General features: G+C 43.2%; 1 protein-coding gene and 1 pseudogene across 1 annotated transcript in view; one reads left to right on the plus strand and one right to left on the minus strand.

Moving 5' to 3' along the window:
* The first annotated feature begins 721 nt into the window (after window positions 1-721).
* The window catches only part of LOC126252378 (sodium channel protein Nach-like), a 169311-nt gene continuing 146326 nt past the window's right edge, over window positions 722-23706 (plus strand). Inside the window, exons 1-2 of the mRNA XM_049953269.1 lie at window positions 722-837; window positions 10702-10902. Of these exons, the coding sequence (XP_049809226.1) occupies window positions 722-837; window positions 10702-10902 (317 nt within the window). The remainder of the gene's footprint in view (window positions 838-10701; window positions 10903-23706) is intronic.
* On the minus strand, window positions 16846-16963 carry LOC126253943 (5S ribosomal RNA; annotated as a pseudogene).

Genomic DNA, 23706 nt, shown 5'->3' on the forward strand with positions numbered 1-23706 from the left:
AATTGTTGGTAAGGCGGGTGCCAGGTTGAGATTTATTGGGAGAAGCCTTAGAAAATGTAGTCCATCAACAAAGGAGGTGGCTTACAAAACACTCGTTCGACCTATACTTGAGTATTGCTCATCAGTGTGGGATCCGTACCAGGTCGGGTTGACAGAGGAGATAGAGAAGATCCAAAGAAGAGCGGTCCGTTTCGTCACAGGGTTATTTGGTAAGCGTGATAACGTTACGGAGATGTTTAGCAAACTCAAGTGGCAGACTCTGCAAGAGAGGCGCTCTGCATCGCGGTGTAGCTTACTGTCCAGGTTTCGAGAGGGTGCGTTTCTGGATGAGGTAACGAATATATTGCTTCCCCCTACTTATACCTCCCGAGAAGATCACGAATGTAAAATTAGAGAGATTCGAGCCCGCACGGAGGCTTTCCGGCAGTCGTTCTTCCCGCGAACTGGAACAGGAATGGGAGGTAATGACAGTGGCACGTGAAGTGCCCTCCGCCACACACCGTTGGGTGGCTTGCGGAGTATAAATGTAGATGTAGATGTACCCGCCTCCCCTTCAATGATCGATTGTCAATTAATGTTTGCTCTGGTTCAGATACAGATGACGGTTGGCTCGCGTAGCCTCCGGGCGGTGGGGCGCTAAGTGCAGCGGTGCGCATGCGCAAGGCGCGGAGCCTTCCGGCTTGCGCGGGCCTCAATCGCCAGCGGGCTAGTGGCAGCAGCAATGCGTCTGCAGCGTGCGGCCGCGGCCGCGAAGACGTACGTGCTGCACCTGGGCCGCGAGACGAGCGTGCACGGCGTCAACCACCTCGTCGCCCCCGACAGGCACCCACTGGAAGTGTGAGTCACGCCCTCAAAGTCCTTATTGCCTTGGCAAAAGTAACTAAGTGATTGACAGTCGAGTACGGAAGGGGGCGATGTTCTCCGCTTTACCTTTGCATGCGCACACTGAATGCCTGAATAGTTTTACACATTGCCTGTTAATATGCAATATTGGGTTTGCTTTGAAGGGTGTTGATGGGTTTATCACTTTCCTGCGCACTTCGACTTCTACACTACTGGCCATTAAAATTGCTACACCACTAAGATGACGTACTACAGACGCAAAATTTAACCGACAGGAAGAAGATGCTGTGATATGCAAATGATAAGCTTTTCAGAGCATTCACACAAGATTGGTGCCGGTGGCGACACCTGCAACGTGCTGACAAGAGGAAACTTTCCAACCGATTTCTCATACACAAACTGCAGTTGACCGGCGCTGCCTGGTGAAACGTTGTTGTGATGCCTCGTGTAAGGAGGAGAAATGCGTACCATCACGTTTCCGACTTTGATAAAGGTCGGATTGTAGCCTATCGCGATTGCGGTTTATCGTATCGCGACACTGCTGCTCGTTAGTCGAGATTCAATTATTGTTAGCAGAATATGGAATCGTTGGGTTCAGGAGGGTCATACGGAACGCCGTGCTGGGTCCCAACGCACTCGTATCACTAGCAATCGAGATGGCAGGCATCTTATCCACATGGCTGTAACGGATCGTGCAGCCACGTCTCGATCCCTGAGTCAACAGATGGGGACGTTTGCAAGACAACAACCATCTGCATGAACAGTTCGACGACGTTTGCAGCAGAATGGACTATCAGCTCGGAGACGTGGCTGCGGTTACCCTTGACGCTGCATCACAGACAGGATCGCCTGCGATGGTGTACTGAACGACGAACCTGTGTGCACGAATGGCAAAACGTCATTTATTCGGACGAATCCAGGTTCTGTTTACAGCATCATGATGGTCGCACCCGTGTTTGGCGACATCGCGGTGAACGCACATTGGAAGCGTGTATTCGTCATCGCCATACTGGCGTATCACCCGGCGCGATGTTATGGGGTGCCATTCGACTGCTGCCCTGGCCAGCACATTCTGCAGATCTCTCATCAATTGAAAACGTCTGGTCAACGGTGGCCGAGCAACTGGCTCGTCACAATACGCCAGTCACGACTCTTGATGAACTGTGGTGTTGTGTTGAAGCTGCATGGGCAGCTGTACTTGTACACGCCATCCAAACTCTGTTTGACTCAATGTCCAGGCGTATCAAGGCCGTTATTACGTTCAGAGGTGGTTGTTCTGGGTACTGATTTCTCAGGATCTATGCACCCAAATTGCGTGAAAATGTAATCACATGTCAGTTCTAGTATAGTATATTTGTCCAATGAATATCCGTTTATCATCTTGGTGTAGCAATTTTAATGGCCAGTAGTGTACTTTCCTGCGCACTTTGACAACTACTTTAGGACGTTCTGACGCATAAAATAAACGCGCTGCACAGAGAGAGAATGCATATAAACAATGAAACCTAATTGCAGTTGTTACGCACCGAAGTGGTCGTGCGCCCCCCCCCCCCTTCCTGCAAAAATCATCTCCCCAAAAAATCTAAATTTTTGCAGCTTTTTCTACAAGCATACCCTATAGCAAATTTCCTATAGGGTAGATTTAATACAAATGAAGTTTTATTGAAAAGTTATTACTTCAATGATCTATACGGAGTTGTCAGAAACACTCTCAAAAGCTTGTAAGAGTGTTGCAGGGTACGCTGTGCTGAGAAATAATAGTTAAGAAATGAATTCGATAGGTTGCGCCGTTTCCGAGTTAATAAGCATTGAACTTCGCTAGTCAGGCCTTCGCGCGCGCATCATCAAGCTGCCTGCCATATACAATTAGTGCCAGTTGTCCTCATAGCGTAGGCGACAGTGCACTAGACTGCTCAGCCTTTGGCTCGGATTCGATCCTTACTATGATTCAATGTCCAGTTTTCTTATCGCTCTCGTTTGGTTTTAGGAAACCAAACGAAGAACAAATTTGGCGGCACCGTCTTGGGCGGGCCACTTGAATTTGCGCGCGCAACGTCCTGATCGCCTAACGCCAATGCTAATTAACTCGGAAACGGTGCAACTTATCGAATTCTTTTCTTAACAATTATTTCTCACCACAAGTTACCCTGCAACACCCTTAAAATCTTTTCAAACTGTTTGCCGGCCGAAGTGGCCGCGCGGTTCTGGCGCTGCAGTCTGGAACCGCGAGACCGCTACGGTCGCAGGTTCGAATCCTGCCTCGGGCATGGATGTGTGTGATGTCCTTAGGTTAGTTAGGTTTAACTAGTTCTAAGTTCTAGGGAACTAATGACCTCAGCAGTTGAGTCCCATAGTGCTCAGAGCCATTTGAACCATTTTTTCAAACTGTTTATAACCACCTTGTATCGACGAAAGATACTGCACACTACTAATTTAATGTATTATTGTAGTAAATAAATTAGAAATTGAACAAACTTTCTAAAAGAATTGAAAATGATACAAAATCTATAGCTTGTTTGTGGCAGTTACTGTACATTGATTTTACCATGCTGTATAATGAAGAATAGATTTTATTTGCCCTTCTAAATTACTAACAAGGCTATAATTAAGTGTCAAGAGCATATTCCTCTCCAAGAATTGTGTTCTTATTATAATGATATTTTATTTTCTATTTCCTTGATTTGATCGTGGCAAACTCATTGATAATGCCACTGAAGTAAAATTTAGCAGACTTGCAGATTTGTCGTATTCCATCGACAAGATACCTGAATTCGACAGTCTGCTGCTGCTATACTCGACGGTAAATCGTTTGTTACCATCTTTAATTTGCTGAAAGTGCATTGAAAGTGTCATAAATATCTTTATAGCTATTTCGATGTCTGGATAAGCACATTTAGAAAAAAAAAGTGCTAGATATCCGAATGGGAATCTGTGTCAGCGCTCCTCATTAGCTCTTTCTGCTGGAATGTAAAAGCAGCTGTTTCGTTAACTAGCTCTGTTGTATCGAAATTTCTGCTTTATTTGGCACAAAGCTGCATGTTTTTCAGAATAATATTCAGAGCTCTCATGTAACGATTTCATAACGAGAAATTGAAGTGAGATGAAACGGTATGTTATATGAGAGATCTATTTCCCATTTCACCTATTACTCTATCGAATATTTTGAAGCAGTCTAGCTTACACAGTTTCACTCCAGTTGTCAACAATCTACAATACTGTAGTGAAGTAGCAACAAAAACTCCATTGTTGAACATGAGCTAGCTGTTAGGCACCAAGCGCATTGTTAACGGTTAAAATGCATGTTCGGTAGCAGTCAATTGTTTAAGTGTTGCTTGGACGAAATGACACTGTGGTAATTGTGCGTTTTCGACCTGGTGTCAAGGAAACGCTTCTTCTAGCAGGAAGAAAGTAGGAACACATGGGGCTGGAGAACACACGTGCCCCTCCCGGTTAATTCTTAAATCGGGTTTCTTTCTTTTTTTTTAACTGGCCACTTTTTGCGCCCCCGCTGTCTACAGCACTGACGGGGCCCTTCTCACCGCCCCCTCGGTACGGACCTGCTGGCAAATGGCACCTAGTAAAAATGTAAATGTCGTATGGCATTGTTGTCTGGGAAATCCGACGAAAATAGTTCAGCCGCCTGGTGGAAAGTGTGTTCTTCCTCCATGCACATTGGCCTCTTCCGTTACAGATATGTGAAACCTGAGTCGTATATGTACCTGAAGAGTGTAGGTGAGCTTAACGGATGCATGTATAGTGTGGTGTCATGTCTGTGTTGTTTGGTGACGAGAGAATCCCAGTCCTACCACAGAGCCTCCTCCTCTCGAACAGCACCAAGAAGGTCGTCGAGGTTAACGACCCATCCAATGGACGGGTCACCATCAACAGTGTCTCACTCCATGAGAGACTGTGGTGAGATTTGGAATTTTATGGTTCAAAAATGGTTCAAATGGCTCTGAGCACTATGGGACTTAACTGCTGTGGTCATCAGTCCCCTAGAACTTAGAACTACTTAAACCTAACTAACCTAAGGACATCACGTACATCCATGCCCGAGGCAGGATTCGAACCTGCGACCGTAGCGGTCGCGCGGTTCCAGACTGTAGCGCCTAGAACCGCTCCGCCACTCCGGCCGGCTGGAATTTTATCCAGGGCACTGGAGCAATGTGTAGTGATCAGAAACATCACGACAATACTTGGGCTCCCCTTAGCGGCCAAACACTGACAGTTTAAGATTCATTCACCACCACGGTTAGAATCGACTTACCTCCGAATCGAATGTCACCGCACAGGCGTGCGTTAACGACATCGGCTATGGATGCAGGGTTGTTTCTATGGTAGCTATCCTGTAAACAAATTGTCGTCAGTCACTTTGTTATTTAGATCTTGGTGTAATAACTATATCGTTAATAATTTTTTGGTGTTCATGCTACATCATATTCAGTAATTGTCTTCCCAACGTTTTGGCGCCGTTGAACTGTCATTTTCAGAGAACTTCTTACTGTAGGTAGTTCGAAAGAACGCCTGCGAGTGGGAGAGACGTGTAGGTAGCACCCATTCCCATCGCTTCCCTCCACCCCGCAACTACTTATGGCCTGTGGTATTGGCTGTCCGAAAAATATTTCCCTCCCATCAGCCTTAAAAAAATGGTTCAAATGTCTCTGAGCACTGTGTGACTTAACATCTGAGGTCATCAGTCCCCTAGACTTAGAACTACTTACACCTAACCAACCTAAGGACATCACGCACATCCATGCCCGAGGTAGGGTTTGAATCTGCGACCGTAGCAGCAGCGCGGTTCCGGACTGAAGCGCCTAGAACCGCTCGCCCACAAAGGGCGGCCATCAGCCTTACTCAGCCTTGTTTCGTTGTTCGTTTTCCGTTAGTATGTACCTTAAACGGAAGTGTATACTGCACACTGATTTATAGATGGTGTCCAGCGAAGGAGCTCCTGGTTTCAAAATTAAAAATATCGAAAACTAAGATCGATAGACGAATGCAACAAATGGCATGTTTATTGTGAAAGCAGTAAGAAGTTTATAAAGGAGTTTCGAAATAACAGATGGTTCTGTAATCGCAATACGTACTGCCTATAAATAGTGCGCCGCAGCTTGGTGTATTAGGAGTGAGTGTCCGCACTCGGTACGCGCGCGAAGCGGATGAGGATCCGACCTCGCACGCACGTGCGGTGACGGCAGCACCTCTGACATACCCTCTGGCTTTCCAGAGTTTCCTAACCCCATTCGGCAATGCAAGAAGCGTGTTACGAGAGGAGTACAGGCGCTGGTGAACTCTTCGTGACGGGACTACGGTTCCGAACGAAACATTACGAGATCGAGTAGCTGCAACGGAAGGGATCAACCCATCGCCAGCAATTATAGTAATTCTGCAATAATCAAACCTAACCATCCTCAACGAGGTCACATCCTGAACTGAAGCCACTGTAGATGCGTCAACTCTTCCTGTCGAAAGAGGGAAATGGGAGTATGAAGCCATTACAGCGTCCTATCTGCTGATGGAGGACGCAAGAAATCGGCACCGTTACAGACGGATGCTTCCAAGAAGGAGGCCGCCAAGGCAGCTCGGTCACGTAACGCTGTCACTGACATTGGCCTCTCAGTATATATATTTCTCGTTAACAATATTAGCTTATTCCCAAGAATAAGCAGCTTTCACTCAATTAATACCCGGCAGACATCAAAGCTGCATCTGGATCGGACTTTCCTAACTCCTGTGCAGAAAGGTGTGCAGTATAGTGCTGCATCCATTTTCAATCAGCTACCACTCGAATTCAAAAATCTTAGGAGTAATCAACGCGCTTTCAAATCGAACTGAAGAGTTTCCTCATGGGTCACTCCTTCTATTTTGTCCAGGAGTTATTTGAAAAATTAAGCTGATTCTTGTTGTATTGTTGATTGTGTTTACCTAAACGTATGGATTCATAAACATTTTATTTTTATCTGTTCTTTTATGTTCTAATTTCATGTACTGACATGTTCCATGACCTTGGAAGTTTGCTCCTCAATTTGGTCCTACGGAGCCTGACGTGTAAATAAATAAATAAAATTTTAATTTTTTCTACTATTTCCATGTGATACGTAGGTCTTTGAGTGCAAGTACCTCAATTGTGCCTGCCCGGTTAGCCCAGCGGTCTAACGCACGACTTTCCGGAGTGGGAAGGAGCGCCTGGTCCCCGGCACGAATCCACCTGGCGGACTTGTGTCGAGGTCCGGTGAGCCGGCCAGTTTTAGGATGGTTTATAGACGGTTTTCCATCTGCCTCAGCGAATGTGGGCTGGTTCCTCTTATTCCCCCTCAGCTACACTATGTCGGCGATTGCTGCGCAAACAAGTTCTCCACGTACGCATACACCACCATTACTCTACCACACAAACATAGGGATTACACATTACACTCGTCTGTTGTGAGACGTCCCTTGGGGAGAGGGGGTGGGGGGGCGACCGGGGGCCGAACCGCACAGTAAAGCCGCCGGCACACGGACCGTGCTGTCGAACGTCAACGTTGAGCGTGCTTAGTTCGACGTGCTGCTGAACGCTCAGAAACGATGCGACTTGTGCATACGGTGCGTGGGCCCCAACGTGGTACACGCGATCGCAACGCACTCCGGCGGCAGTTGCGGGAAGTTTCTAGTTCGTAAATCACACTGTTTACTAAACGGGCGCGCGTAAAATTCCCACTTTAGCTCTATTAAAACGCACATTTCCTCCATTGTCCATGAAAAGGAAAGTACCATGTCCAATCAATAAGGACACAGGCTTATAAAAGTTGCATTACAAACAGTGCGATACAAATTTGCAATACTTCTTCGCGTAAGATAAACATTATTTCATCATTCCCACATTTTAGTAAAACTCGAAGGTTAGTCTTACTTGATCACTGTTCCTACCCAGTAGCAGAATCTTTGCAGCACGTGAATTACGAAGCGTAAAAGAAAAAGGAGCAAAATAGCTTTACACAAGTAGCGCAACGTGTGCTGCAGATCAAGCCAATCGTACAACCAAAGAAAGGTGAACTTATATTTACACAACATCAAAAATTATAGTATATACTTATATTAAACTAATAATAAACTAACAGAACCTAATAAAAACGCAAATGTTAGGGAAAAAAATTTACGTACTGACGAGTCGCGAACCATCGCCCAAACATAAAAATTCCACTTATCAGTAACGCTATTCACCATGCTAAACCAACATTTGGTAGTTAATTGCTATTCCTAGGATCTTACGAATCTTAGTACTTGTTGAAAGCTTTAATCGTAGCTATGTTAGTAACTGAAATTTAATTATAACAAATTGTACCAACAACAATGCTGTTTGGGTGCATCTTCAGTGCATTGCTGCCTTCAAATAGCATACTCTCATAATACGCAAGTTGAAATAATTATTTTACCACGAATATGATGTTTCTCATTATTTTATTACAACAGACCACACAGTTAACAACGGATTTTCCAGTGATTCTCAATTTGCTGGTGCTCAGAAACGGCATATATATGTGTAAGCTTGAAATGAATGCCAATATGTCGCCCACAACTTTGTGCTGAAGGGAGATGGCGTGCATGTGACGTAGGTGGCGTTGTGCCATCGCATTGGTCAACGCTCAGACGCACGCTCAGAATATCTGACATGCCAGATATTGCTCTGCACGTTCGGAAAGGCCCCCGAACGTGCTATTCCACGCTATGACGTCAGAAACTCGGCACGCTCAACGCTCAACGTTCGGAAGCACGGTCCGTGTGCCGACGGCTTAACCCTGGGTTCGGTGTGGGGCGGCGGAGGGGCGAAGTGGACTGCGGTAGTCGTTGTGGATTTGTGGATCACTGCGGCTGCGGCAGGGAAGGAGCCTCTCCGTCGTTAAAAAATAGGTCACCGGTTAACATACAATACAATACAGTGCCTCAGATGTTCTTGTGATTCTCTATTCCTCACTGAAAGACGGTCTGACACTTCGTTCTTCGTAATTCAGACGTGTTTGACCAAGATGGAAGCGTCTATGCCCCCTGACTTCTGGATCATATTATGGTGCATTGCTGCTGTACACTTCAGCATGGGCAATTATGACACTCTTCGCCCCCCCCCCCCTTTTTTTTTTAAAAACTCTGTGGGAAAAAAAGACGACGCACCACTAAGGAATTATCCGAATGAGACAGTAATCTGCAAATCTGATCTACGTGTACAGACAAATTAATAGTTACCGTTTCAGAAAAATTGGTATGTTTTATTCAAGAGAAAGAGCTTCACAAATTGAGCGAGTCAATAGCGCGTTGTCCACCTCTGGCCCTTATGCAAGCACTTATCGTGCTAAATTCTGTCCAAATGGCGAGTTATATTGTCAAAGTCCCGAGATGTTTGGAGGGCATTGCCCACAATACTCCAAATGCCCTCAGTGGGGAGGGACTCGGCGACCTTGCTCGCCAAGGTAGGGTTTGGCAAGCACACAGACAAGCAGTAGAAACTCTTGCCATGTGCGGAGGGTATTATCTCGTTAAAATGTGTGCTGAGGATGGCTCGCCACGAAGGGCAATGAAACGGGGCATACAATATGGTCGACGTACGGCTGTGCTGTAAGGGTGCCGCGGATGACAACCAAACGGGTCCTGCTATGAAAATGAATGGTATCCCTAGTCATCACTCCTTGTTGTCAGGCTGTATGACTGGCGACAGTCAGGTTAGTATCCCACTGCTGTCCAGGGCGTCTCCAGACACGTCTTCGACCTGGAATCTCATTGACTGGAGTAGAATTGCCTCCAGTGATGGGTCCCGCTTCTAAATGAGCCCTGATGACCAGCAAAGACGTGTTTGGAGAGGCTCTGAATGGGATACAACTTGATAGTCGCCTGCCACATAGCCCGACAACTGGAAGTGATGGTCTGCAAGCCCTATCTTGGCTAGCAAGTCGCCATATCTCTTCATAATTGAGAACGTTTAGAGCTGGGTCCACCACCCAGCTCGGGATTTTGACGATGTAACGGGCCAGTTGGACAGAATCTGGCACAATATCCCTGAGGAGGCCATGCAACAACTCTGTCAATCAATGCCAAGACAAATAACTGCTTGCATAAGGACCAGAAGTGGACCAAGACATTACTGACTTGTTCAGATTGTGAAGCACTCTCTCTTGAATAAATCATCCAACTTTTTTTGAAATTGTAATAATTTGTTTTGCTATACATCTACATCACACCTACAGATTTCCGTCACGTTTGAACAGTTTCTTCGATGTGCATCGGTTTTTTATCTTAAACTCTAATTAAGTAACGTTTTACTTTCAAAGCGATAATTATAACTTTATGACTAACTCCCCCCCCCCTCCCCGCCCCATGAACCATGGACCTTGCCGTCGGTGGGGAGGCTTGCGTGCCTCAGCGATACGGATAGCCGTACCGTAGGTGCAACCACAACGGAGGGGTTTCTGTTGAGAGGCCAGACAAACGTGTGGTTCCTGAAGAGGGGCAGCAGCCTTTTCAATAGTTGCAGGGGCAACAGTCTGGATGATTGACTGATCTGGCCTTGTAACACTAACCAAAACGGCCTTGCTGTGCTGGGCTGGTACTGCAAACGGCTGAAAGCAAGGGAAAACTACAGCTGTAATTTTTCCCGAGGGCATGCAGCTTTACTGTGTGAGTAGCATGGAGAGCTGCATCAAACCAGTCTCAGGACTGAAGACCACAATAACAACAACGACTAACTCATCTGATATCGCAGTTTAATGAAAATGTCATACTTCTCTAAAAAGTGATACTGGGATAACAGTTGATTAAATTTTTTCACAGCATATACTCACTATCACGTGGAACTGATATAAATCTTAACTGACCGCTGTTTTCTGTTGTTAGTGCGCTGTGGGGCTTCAGCATAGTGGTAGCGATTGCAGTCAGCGTACTGCTCACAATGAGCAGCTACAGACGGTTCCAGGAGCAGCCGACTGTTGTGTCGCTGGAGAAAGACTACCAGAACTGGCAAAATTTGTTTCCCGCAGTCACTGTCTGCTACAGAGACAGGCTCGACGAGAAAGCAGCAGCGGAATATATCTCACGGTAAGCTAGCTGATTTCGCATTACTGTAGTCTATTTGGTAGAGCATCAGTGCTCGGCAAACAGTACAACAAACGGCATTGCCTCTTGGCTTGTTCATTCACCTGACATACTTCCATTGAACATTCCTGTAATTTCGTCATTTATGTACCCGCTCCCCCCATGAACAATGGACCTTGCCGTTGGTGGGGAGGCTTGCGTGCCTCAGCGATACAGATGGCCGTACCGTAGGTGCAACCACAACGGAGGGGTATCTGTTGAGAGGCCAGACAAACATGTGGTTCCTGAAGAGGGGCAGCAGCCTTTTCAGTAGTTGCAGGGGCAACAGTCTGGATGATTGACTGATCTGGCCTTGTAACACTAACCAAAACGGCTTTGCTGTGCTGGTACTGCGAACGGCTGAAAGCAAGGGGAAACTACAGCCGTAATTTTTCCCGAGGACATGCAGCTTTACTGTATGATTAAATGATGATGGCGTCCTCTTGGGTAAAATATTCCGGAGGTAAAATAGTCCCCCATTCGGATCTCCGGGCGGGGACTACTCAAGAGGACGTCGTTATCAGGAGAAAGAAAACTGGCATTCTACGGATCGGAGCGTGGAATGTCAGATCCTTAATCGGGCAGGTAGGTTAGAAAATTTAAAAAGGGAAATGGATAGGTTAAAGTTAGATATAGTGGGAATTACTGAGGTTCTGTGGCAGGAGGAACAAGACTTTTGGTCAGGTGAATACAGGGTTATAAATACAAAATCAAATAGGGGTAATGCAGGAGTAGGTTTAATAATTAATAAAAAAATAGGAGTGCGGGTTAGCTGCGACAAACAGCATAGTGAACGCATTATTGTGGCCAAGATAGACACAAAGCCCACGCCTACTACAGTAGTACAAGTTTATATGCTAACTAGCTCTGCAGATGATGAAGAAATTGATGAAATGTATGACGAGATAAAAGAAATTATTCAGGTAGTGAAGGGAGACGAAAATTTAATAGTCATGGGTGACTGGAATTCGTCAGTAGGAAAAGGGAGAGAAGGAAACATAGTAGGTGAATATGGATTGGGGGGAAGAAATGAAAGAGGAAGCCGCCTTGTAGAATTTTGCACAGAGCATAACTTAATCATAGCTAACACTTGGTTCAAGAATCATAAAAGAAGGTTGTATACCTGGAAGAATCCTGGAGATACTAAAAGGTATCAGATAGATTATGTAATGGTAAGACAGAGATTTAGGAACCAGGTTTTAAATTGTAAGACATTTCCAGGGGCAGATGTGGATTCTGACCACAATCTATTGGTTATGAACTGCAGATTGAAACTGAAGAAACTGCAAAAAGGTGGGAATTTAAGGAGATGGGACCTGGATAAACTGAAAGAACCAGAGGTTGTAGAGAGTTTCAGGGAGAGCATAATGGAACAATTGACAGGAATGGGGGAAAGAAATACAGTAGAAGAAGAATGGGTAGCTCTGAGGGATGAAGTGGTGAAGGCAGCAGAGGATCAAGTAGGTAAAAAGACGAGGGCTAATAGAAATCCTTGGGTAACAGAAGAAATATTGAATTTAATTGATGAAAGGAGAAAATATAAAAATACAGTAAATGAAGCAGGCAAAAAGGAATACAAACGTCTCAAAAATGAGATCGACAGGAAGTGCAAAATGGCTAAGCAGGGATGGCTAGAGGACAAATGTAAGGATGTAGAGGCTTGTCTCACTAGGGGTAAGATAGATACTGCCTACAGGAAAATTAAAGAGACCTTTGGAGAGAAGAGAACCACTTGTATGAATATCAAGAGCTCAGATGGCAACCCAGTTCTAAGCAAAGAAGGGAAGGCAGAAAGGTGGAAGGAGTATATAGAGGGTTTATACAAGGGCGATGTTCTTGGGGATAATATTATGGAAATGGAAGAGGATGTAGATGAAGATGAAATGGGAGATAAGATACTGCGTGAAGAGTTTGACAGAGCACTGAAAGACCTGAGTCGAAACAAGGCCCCGGGAGTAGACAACATTCCATTAGAACTACTGATGGCCTTGGGAGAGCCAGTCATGACAAAACTCTACCATCTGGTGAGCAAGATTTATGAGACAGGCGAAATACCCACAGACTTCAAGAAGAATATAATAATTCCAATCCCAAAGGAAGCAGGTGTTGACAGATGTGAAAATTACCGAACTATCAATTTAATAAGTAACAGCTGCAAAATACTAACGCGAATTCTTTACAGACGAATCGAAAAACTGGTAGAAGCGGACCTCGGGGAAGATCAGTTTGGATTCCGTAGAAATGTTGGAACACGTGAGGCAATACTAACCTTACGACTTATCTTAGAAAGCAAACCTACGTATCTAGCATTTGTAGACTTAGAGAAAGCTTTTGACAACGTTAACTGGAATACTCTCTTTCAAATTCTGAAGGTGGCAGGGGTAAAATACAGGGAGCGAAAGGCTATTTACAATTTGTACAGAAACCAGATGGCAGTTATAAGAGTCGAGGGGCATGAAAGGGAAGCAGTGGTTGGGAAAGGAGTGAGACAGGGTTGTAGCCTCTCCCCGATGTTATTCAATCTGTATATTGAGCAAGCAGTAAAGGAAACAAAAGAAACATTCGGAGTAGCTATTAAAATTCATGGAGAAGAAGTAAAAACTTTGAGGTTCGCCGATGACATTGTAATTCTGTCAGAGACAGCAAAGGACTTGGAAGAGCAGTTGAACGGAATGGACAGTGTCTTGAAAGGAGGATATAAGATGAACATCAACAAAAGCAAAACGAGGATAATGGAATGTAGTCAAATTAAATCGGGTGATGCTGAGGGGATTAGATTAGGAAATGAGACACTTAAAGTAGTAAAGGAGTTTTGCCATTTAGGGAGCAAAATAACTGATGATGGTCGAAGTAGAGAGGATATAAAATGTAGACTGGCAATGGCAAGGAAATCGTTTCTGAAGAAGAGAAATTTGTTAACATCGAGTATAGATTTAAGTGTCAGGAAGTCGTTTCTGAAAGTATTTGTATGGAGTGTAGCCATGTATGGAAGTGAAACATGGACGATAACCAGTTTGGACAAGTAGAGAATAGAAGCTTTCGAAATGTGCTGCTACAGAAGAATGCTGAAGATAAGGTGGGTAGATCACGTAACTAATGAGGAGGTATTGAATAGGATTGGGGAGAAGAGAAGTTTGTGGCACAACTTGACTAGAAGAAGGGATCGGTTGGTAGGACATGTTTTGAGGCATCAAGGGATTACAAATTTAGCATTGGAGGGCAGCGTGGAGGGTAAAAATCGTAGAGGGAGACCAAGAGATGAATACACTAAGCAGATTCAGAAGGATGTAGGTTGCAGTAGCTACTGGGAGATGAAGAAGCTTGCACAGGATAGAGTAGCATGGGGAGCTGCATCAAACCAGTCTCAGGACTGAAGACCACAACAACAACAACAACATGTACCCGCTCTAACCCTTCGTATACTAGCCTTGAAAATAAATTCTCAATTTTACATCAGAGTAATATAGGATATCTCTGCTTTAAAAAAAGCACTTTTTTAAATTCATTTTGTAAACACTAATAAAACGAAAAAAGTAATGCATATTTAGGATATTTTTTACCGTTATAATTTCCTGATGGCGAGGCTTATATTGTTAGAAATAGTAGTCGCTGTAAAAGTGTATGTTGATACTAATGGAAAGTGATATATGTAGCAGCAAGCGGCAACAGAAATGAAAAGTCACACTTTGCTAGCACTTTTTTCTTACGGAGGCAATAGTACGTACATCCCCCCCCCCCCAAAAAAAAAATGGTTCAAATGGCTCTGAGCACTATGGGACTTAACATCTGTGGTCATCAGTCCCCTAGAACTTAGAACTACTTAAACGTAACTAACCTAACGACATCACACACATCCATGCCCGAGGCAGTTCCAGACTGAAGCGCCTAGAACCGCACGGCCACACCGGCCGGCACATCCCAAAAATGTCAGCATGGAAGCCGACAGGCCATAAAATAGTCTATTGTGATATGTTAAAATACATATTAATATTTGAATTTTTTGAATGATTGCACTGTCTAGTCACGTTAATGTGACCACCTGTCAATAGCCTCAATAACGATCTTTAGCAGTGCGGGCCGCCGCGAGACACGCAGGAAGAGAGTCAGTAAGGTTCTGAAGGTACCGACAGGGATGTTGAGCCATGCTGGCACCAGTGCCGTGGCGAGCTGCGTTGGGTTCTCGGTTCAGGATACATGAAGCCAAGAGTCCGGTTGTGCTGGTCCCACAAATTCTCGATTGATTTTAAGTCTGGGGTGTTTGGTGGTCAAAGGATACGGTGAAGTGATCCTGGTGCTCTTCAAACCATGCACATAGAATGCGAGCTGTGTGACACGTTAACATTGTTAAACACCACACACAGATTGGCATTTTATTATATGCAGAGAACATCCCACTGTCCCATTGGAATATGACAACAGGTTGCAGTGGAGTATGTCCGCTTCCAACGTTCTATAGCGTAGATCTTAAAGTTAGGGATAAACACAGGATGCATAAACTGATAGGCAGCCATTCATTTGAATGGGTGCCTATGGGTGCACAACAACATCTGGTCTGCCACATCTTATCTCCCTTAATGCAGTAAAGCATCTTGATTCCTACAGTACTGACTGGCCTAGAGTACAGTTGTAAATATTATTATGGCAGTGTATGTATGACATATGTGCAGTATATGCAAGGCATAACTGTGGTGTACACCACTGTAAGGTGTTGCTCCAACATGTATTATGTTATGCTTGTGTTATGCCTGTGTATATGCTGCAGTTACAACACACCAAGTGTATATGTATATAAGTCATCAATTTACAACCGGCAATTACAGTAATAGCCATTCGTTGTCCAACTATATTCTTTCTGATTGCTTGGCAGTCCAAATAACCTCCATGTAGAAGGCTGCTCATACAATAGTGGGTCTTGAAACACCTCTATATCCCGGCCCAGCAGTTCCGTGAGCATTGGATGACGGGCTTTGGGTTGTGATTGGTTGCTGCTGTGGCTGTGCTGCGACATAGTCAAACAGTAACAGGTATGACAGATCAGGCAGACAACCTGAGGCACTAGTATATCGCGGAACACCTGTGTGTCCTCGTCTGTAACAATAACAACAAAAATCGAAATTTAAACGTTATTAATTTATCATAACAGGTCAGCATATCTGGAAAGACACATGTGTGGTAGCAGTATAACATTAGCTGCTGCCTTCACAAGTTGTGTTGGAGTGTCTGACGAATGCACACAAATCTGTGTTTTTGCTAATAATAACCATATTGTTAAAACAAAAAAGAACTGACAGTACTTAGTGATAGCCTTCCTCTTTCCTGTGGCTGGAGGCGCTTCATATTTGGTGGACGTACAGATTGTAAATGACAGTTCACACACGATCAATTATAAAAATTACAATTGCCCGAAGGGTGGGGGCCAAGATTGCACCCCATTGCCACGTAACTGGCAAACAGCACGATGACATCGACACTCTTACGTAACGCCAATGCCCACAGTGTGTAAGAGCTAGGCAGGAGAAATTGTGGGAGTGTTGTCATTGGCCGAGCGCCGGATACTGGCATCAAGGATTCTGGGAAAAGCTGATGCGAATGTCATCAATTCCTGAAAAAGCTAAAATCATCAATATTTCCGCTAGAAATCCCAATGACCATCTATTCACAGGATCTTACCATTTATATGACATGATAAAAAAGTAAAACTCCTCCCGAACAGGCCATGAAGACTCAAAAGTACTGACCGGCCGCCGTGTCATCCTCAGCCCATAGGCGTCACTGGATGCGGATATGGAGGGGCATGTAGTCAGCACACCGCTCACCCGACTATATGTCAGTTTCCGAGACCGGAGCAGCTACTTCTCAATAAAGTAGCTCTTCAGTTTGCCTCACAAGGACTGAGTGCGCCCCGCTTGCCAACAGCACTCGGCAGACCAGATGGTCACCCATCCAGGTGCTAGTTCAGCCCGACAGCGCTTAACATCGGTGATCTGACGGGAACCGGTGTTTCCACTGCGGCAAGGCCGTTGGCTTTTGTGGCATGCTACGACAGTTTAAACGAGTTCTACAGCAACCAGGAGGTCGATAAAAGATTACTGATTAGTCGGAGAAACCGTTCGTCACCTTTGTTGCTCAGTTGTTGCAACAATCAGATGATCTGGAATTACCATGCCAACTAATAACTATGATGATATCTGCAGCATTTACGCCTCCGTGACGCCGCCTAGGTAATCTGCCACGTTCTACTGCCATGTGCCATGACTAGATAGTATCTCTCTTGCCCGCCATCAATTACATATTTTATTTCTTCGTTTGATAGACATCCTCTGATTTTTCTAGATTGACTGGGCATTGTGTCCTGGTCCAATAACTATAAGGTGTGCCCAAACGAAAAGCGGACTGCAGCTTATGTAAAGAAATATCAATAAGAATACTATAATTACAGATCAAGTGGAACAGTACAACTATACATAACTGGCATTGATTTTATACACCGATCCCTGTGCCTAGGAAGGGAATGGATAGCTTCAGTGCAGAAACTCTTGTATCCTTGGTAGGTCTAGTTTTGCACAGTGGCCTGCACTTCCTTCTCACATGTGAACCTCTGACCTTTCAGATATCGTTTTAATGGGACGAAGATATGTAAGTCACGTGGGAAGACACTGAAGCTGTAAGAAGGATGTTCCAGGACCTCCCATAGAAATTTTTGAAGGAACACGATGGAGTTTTTGGCTACATGTTACCTAGAAAGTCCTGGAGAAGCGCTATCCAATTCGTGAGCTTGCCCCTGTGCTTGTTCTTGTTGGCCTCTTTGTGCCTAACTACGTGTTGCGATACTGTTCAGCGTTAACTGTTGCTCTCTGTGGTAGCCAGTCGATGAGTAGAGATCCATCTTCATCGAAAAAGAAACTAAGCATCACTTTTCCAGCCTTCGGGGTAGAGTGGGCTTTTTTTTCGACGAGGTGAGCTGGGATGCTGCCACTCCATGTTCATCTGACTGGAGGCAATGGGGAGTGGTGATACCGCGTTTTATTACGTGCCATGATCTGAGCGATGTAATCTGTTCCTTGTTTCGCGTATCTCAACGGATGGGTCAAGCAAACACCCACTCTCGCCACTTTCTGACTCCCTGAAAGGTGCCTGGACACTCGCTGTACAGAAAACTTTGCCATGACAAAGCTTATCCTTTACTTATCGACAGTTTAACAGCAATATCACATGTAGTGACACGATGATTCGTTCGTATTGTAAGTAGGCTATTTAGGTTTTCTTATTGGTAACTCCACGTAGCGCTCTGTATGAAAATCACTGGCTGTGCTGTGTGCAGTCTGTGGCTGGTTTACATTGTTGTCTGCCATTGTAGTGTTGGGTAGCTGGATGTTAACAGCGCGTAGCGTTGCGCAGTTGGAGGTGAGCCGCCAGCAGTGGTGGATGTGGGGAAGTGAGATGGCGGATTTTTGAAAATGGATAATCTGGAGGTGTGTCCATCAGAAACAGTAGATTTATAAGAATGGATGTCATGAACTGCTATATATATTATGACTATTAAGGTAAATACATTTTTTGTTCTCTATTAAAATCTTTCATTTGCTAACTGTGCCTATCAGTAGTTAGTGCCTTCAGTAGTTTGAATCTTTTATTTAGCTGGCAGTAGTGGCGCTCGCTGTATTGCAGTAGTTCGAGTAACGAAGATTTTTGTGAGGTAAGTGATTTGTGAAACGTATAGGTTAATGTTAGTCAGGGTCATTCTTTTGTAGGGATTTTTGAAAGTCAGGTTGCATTACGCTAAAAGTATTGTGTGTCACTTTAGTGTTGATCAGAATAGGTAAAGAGCGAAATGAGTACGTTCAGTTTTGCTCAGCTGTTTGAAAAGCAAACAATGTAAGAGGCTTATCAGCACAGTAATTCATAAATTTTTCAAAGGTGACGTTTCATATGTCGACCCTTAGCCGAGGATACCTCACTGGAATCTTCTGATTTTTTTCTTGTAGCTTGTATAATTAGTGTAGCTATTGTTTATTGCTAGCGCGTAATTATAGAGAGAATTTCCTTTGTAGTTGCAGTCTTTCATTGTTGTACAGTAAAACAGTTGTGGCATGCATGTAAATTTGCACCAAGTATTTCGCAGCTGCGCTTGCAATTAACTAGATATTATTTTCAGTGCTATGTTAATGTGTTTTCTTATTTTTGCTCTTCAAATTGTGCTTTTCTGTGTTATCGTGTGAAATATTGTGACAATAATGGCGTGTGAAAAACGTAACACTAGGCTCCAAAGTAAACAGAGAAATAATAGTGACGACGAGCGTAACTTATCAGCACCACTGTGTAGTGAATTAACAGACATTCATAGTAGTAATTTGGTAATTGTGCATAGGGAAATAGAGCGCGTGGCAAATAATGGTGTGGACAGTGAAACAAGTAGTGAACAGGGAAGCATTATCGATCGATCGGTCGGCAACAGCTCGCCTCAGGAATCCGAAATGACAGAACACAATATTGCAAATACTGTAGACTCAGGTTTTGGGTCCTCACCGTTTTCTCAAATAAGTCAAGACACATTTTCTGATCGTCAAAATGTAAATGTTGCCGGTGCAAATGCACTGCTGAAAAGCAGAGAGGAACAGATTCCTGACACTAATACATTATTATTGCAATTAATGCAGCAAATGAAACAAAATCAGAGACAAACACAGCAACAGTTAGACACAATGGAACAAAATCTTCAAAAGTTAGACACAATGGAACAACACTAGAGACAAACACAGCAACAGTTAGACACAATGGAACAAAATCAGAGACAAACACAGCAAAAGCATCAAAAGTTAGACACAATGGTACAAAATCAGAGACAAACACAGCAAAAGCTTCAAAATTTAGACACCACACTTGAACAAACACGTCAAGATTTAACTACTGAGTTACATAACATTGAATCGAAATGTCAAAAAGTCTGTAATGACGTAAAAACACAAATTTGTGAGCATTTTCAACCTATTTTTTCGCGGCATGAAAATGCATTACAGAATCACGAAGCAGCCATAAAAGAACTGCAAACTATTGTTCATGAAAATCATGAGACCTTGCAAGCTAAAATTGACTCAGTTGCATCTACCGATTCGGTTACGCAACTTACAAAAACTCAGGAAAATGTAAAGGACACAGTAGATACTCCGAAAATTGGTTCAGAAAGACACATGGAGGAAATTAGTTCACTATCAGAGAAAGTAGTCGAACTTTCGGATCAGCTAAATAATTTATCTACGAAGGTAGATGATAATCTGAATGACACAAAACCGGTAGTCTTTAATGACACGGAAGAGTACGAACAAATTAGGAAATTCAAACAAAATCAGAATCAAATTAATACACAACACCAAAGAGAAATCCGGGAAGTACAAGATCAGCTGACACAGTTAATACAAGAATTACGTATTTCAGAGGACACTCGCGCTCCAACACGGGAAGAGGGACATAGAAATACGGAAAAGCCGCAAAATAATAACACAGCGCATTTCGGAAATTATGAAAGAAATTGGCAAGGTGCATCGAATTTTGAAATGGAACCGCCGAAACGACGTAACAATGACCGACATGCGACTCGCCGACACGATGATTTTGACTGTAAGCTGTTCATTACAACACGCAAATTCAAAACATTTAAGAATTCTGGCAACGACATTCATCCACAAGCGTGGCTTCATCAATTCTCTCATTGTCCCCCCCCCCCCCCCAACTGGTCATTAGAGCACAGATTAGAATTTATGTGTGGCTATTTAGAGAATGAACCAGCTGTAAGAATGCGATCGGTCATACACGATTGCCACAGTGAAGGAGAATTTTATCATGCCTTCCTCTCAGTGTATTGGTCTCAAGCTACACAAGACCGAGTAAAACGTAGCATCATAATGATGAAACATTTCGAACAATCTGAATTTTCGAGTCTTGTGAAATATTTTGAAGACATGTTGCACAAGAATCAGTACCTGTCAAACCCATACAGCCCCTCAGAATTCATCCGCATTTGCTTAATCAAATTACCTGAACATTCCGCGATAAAAGAAATAATACACGAGAAGGCTATTCTTAAAACGTAAATCGTGACCCAAACAGACACCACCCTTATGACAACCGTTGGCAGAATAATAATTACAGAGAAAGATCGCACTTCCGTAGTAATGAATATGACAGAGATAACCATAGAAACAGACAATATGGGAACCACAACAATTATTATCAGGGGAGACAGAATAACTTCAAACGCAACTGTTCAGCGCGCACTTACGATTCAGGGAGAAATTCTCCACCACATGACCGACAAGAAAGAAATTATGGAATCTACCAACATGACGACAGACGATATAATCATAACATCAGACCTGTATTTTATCAGAACTGGCGGGATTCAAACAGAGCAGGGCCCTCTCGGCAAGGTGAATTTGTAGAAGTTAGGTCTCCTAATCCCAATAACGACGCACGCCAACAAAGAGATAGCAGACAATGACTCTCACTGCAGGCAGCCACGTGCGCCGGCTGGCTCAGAGAAAAATAACATAGACGCTAACCTTGAGAAAAATTTGAGCATTCTTTACCGATGTACCATATACCACGTGATAATTGCGTTGAAGTTGAAACTCTGCGTACTAGGAACAGTAAAGAATTGCACCACATTTCATATGTAAAACCGTTTATTGAGAGATAATCTGCTTTTGAATTTAGTCTTTGCTACAAAACTTTTCGCTTCACGTTACTGGTATGCCTTGTCAGACTTAGAAACTGTTAACATGCAACTATGTTTTAAAGTTAACTATCCAGTCAAGAGCCTAGGGAACTTATTTAGAAAGTAATTACAAATGAATTGCTGTGCTGTGTTATTGTGTGTGTACATTCTTGCTTGTTAGTTGCACGATTACGTAACGACTATAAGGCTTACATACTTAGAACATATACTGGTACTGCTAATGAGATTTTACTGCAACATTTTGGTTTACTTGAAAATACATTATGGATTCAAAGTGCATTCTGAGAGATACCAGATGACACAGTGGTTAGTTTATTTGACAGCTACACGACTATATCACGACGCTACTAATGTGTGACACAATTTACATTGTTGCTTTTGCGGTGTATGTGTTTTATATCTGCACAGTTTTTCTGAATTCTTCTGGAAAGTAAAACATGTTTTAGTAGTAACTTTTGTGGTATAGCTACAATGAGACAGCCTTTTTCGTAGCAGAACAATACGTTACATTATAGTACTTTCTTTATCACGGTAAGGTACATAATAACTACGATATCTATACGCAAAGCATTTCACTTTCGTTTATAATGAGGTAAGTACATTGATTTCAGCAGAACTTTGCTTACAGAGGACGATAACTAGGACACTTCCGCAGAGATTATCTTACAACAAGACGCACAGTTTAGCGCTACAGTACACGTATTTGAGTGATTAATTTTGTACTTAAAAGATTTATTTTTAAAGATTTTTGAATTACAATGATACAAAGGTTTTCCGTGATACATTTCATTCCATTGCTGTAATCTGTAACACCTGAGGGTATAATTACATTAATCCTCAGGGGGGTACACGCTTACTTTGTGTACCATGTGTTTGGCAAGCACAAGGAGCCCTAGCTAATATGGTAGTTGCTTACACAACTTTACACATCGGTACCATATTTCTCTAACACATAAATTACACAGCTATCTGCTCATTTAACTGAGAGAGACAAACATTTTTTTTACTACGTCAGTGACATGTTTACGCAATTACACAGCTGGATAACTTCACACGTATGAAATTGTATTTTGTCTGTACTGTGTGACCCTTCATATTTTTTCGGAACCATTGTGATACTATGAGAGCTCTGAATGATGTATTTGGTATGGGATCATGATTTTAAAGTACGTTTGAGGTAGATGACACTATTGAAATGAGCAGAGAATTTTTTTTTTAGGTTTTGAAATTATTGGAGGAAGCTACGACGATTTTGAGAATTGACTGAGATGATATGATATTATTACGACAATGATATGTATTATGCTGTTGAGGTATGTTTATGATCAATAAGATGATGATACCGTATATGAGGAATTTGATTATGCTACGTATTTCTTATGATGAAATATTGAAGAAGTGTTGACAAATATGTATATGTATAATAAGGTAAGGAATAATGAGTTGTGGTTAGGGACTCTGATTTGTGGAAAAGGATGTTGGAAACCAAGAATCGTACTTTAGAATTATTGTGTACATGTGTGAATGTATCACAATGCCACTGAAAATTTTTTGGACACTGTTGTATTTATAGGATTTTGTTTCTACACATTTGTAACGCAAATTCTCGACCTGTGAAATTTTTTATATGAGACTGCCACTGTAGCGGAAACTGCTGTCGTAAATATTTCGGTAGGAAAGTTAAGTGACCTTAACGTAATGCGTGGTGGGCACCCAGCTGCGTGATAGTCGCCTGGGAAAAAGCCATTAGTGTGTGCCTTTCAGAGGCACAGGTGGAGAAAAAAAAAGAGATCATTAACCTCGCTATTGACGTTCCTTTGTAGAAAGCATCGCAAATATGACACGCTCATTACTTGAAAACATATGATTACTCGTACTTTGTGCTACTTACTGAAATGCTTATGAACTGATGGGAAATACAGTATTCTTACATCTGCACACCTGATTACGACAAGCGTCTTTCTACGAGAGTTGAGAGAATTTCTACTAACTTATGAAATGCCACATGACTATTGAATGATGTTTTTATGCTTTAC

The sequence above is a fragment of the Schistocerca nitens genome, chromosome 4, assembly GCF_023898315.1.
Source record: "Schistocerca nitens isolate TAMUIC-IGC-003100 chromosome 4, iqSchNite1.1, whole genome shotgun sequence".
Taxonomy (NCBI): Eukaryota; Metazoa; Arthropoda; class Insecta; order Orthoptera; family Acrididae; genus Schistocerca; species Schistocerca nitens.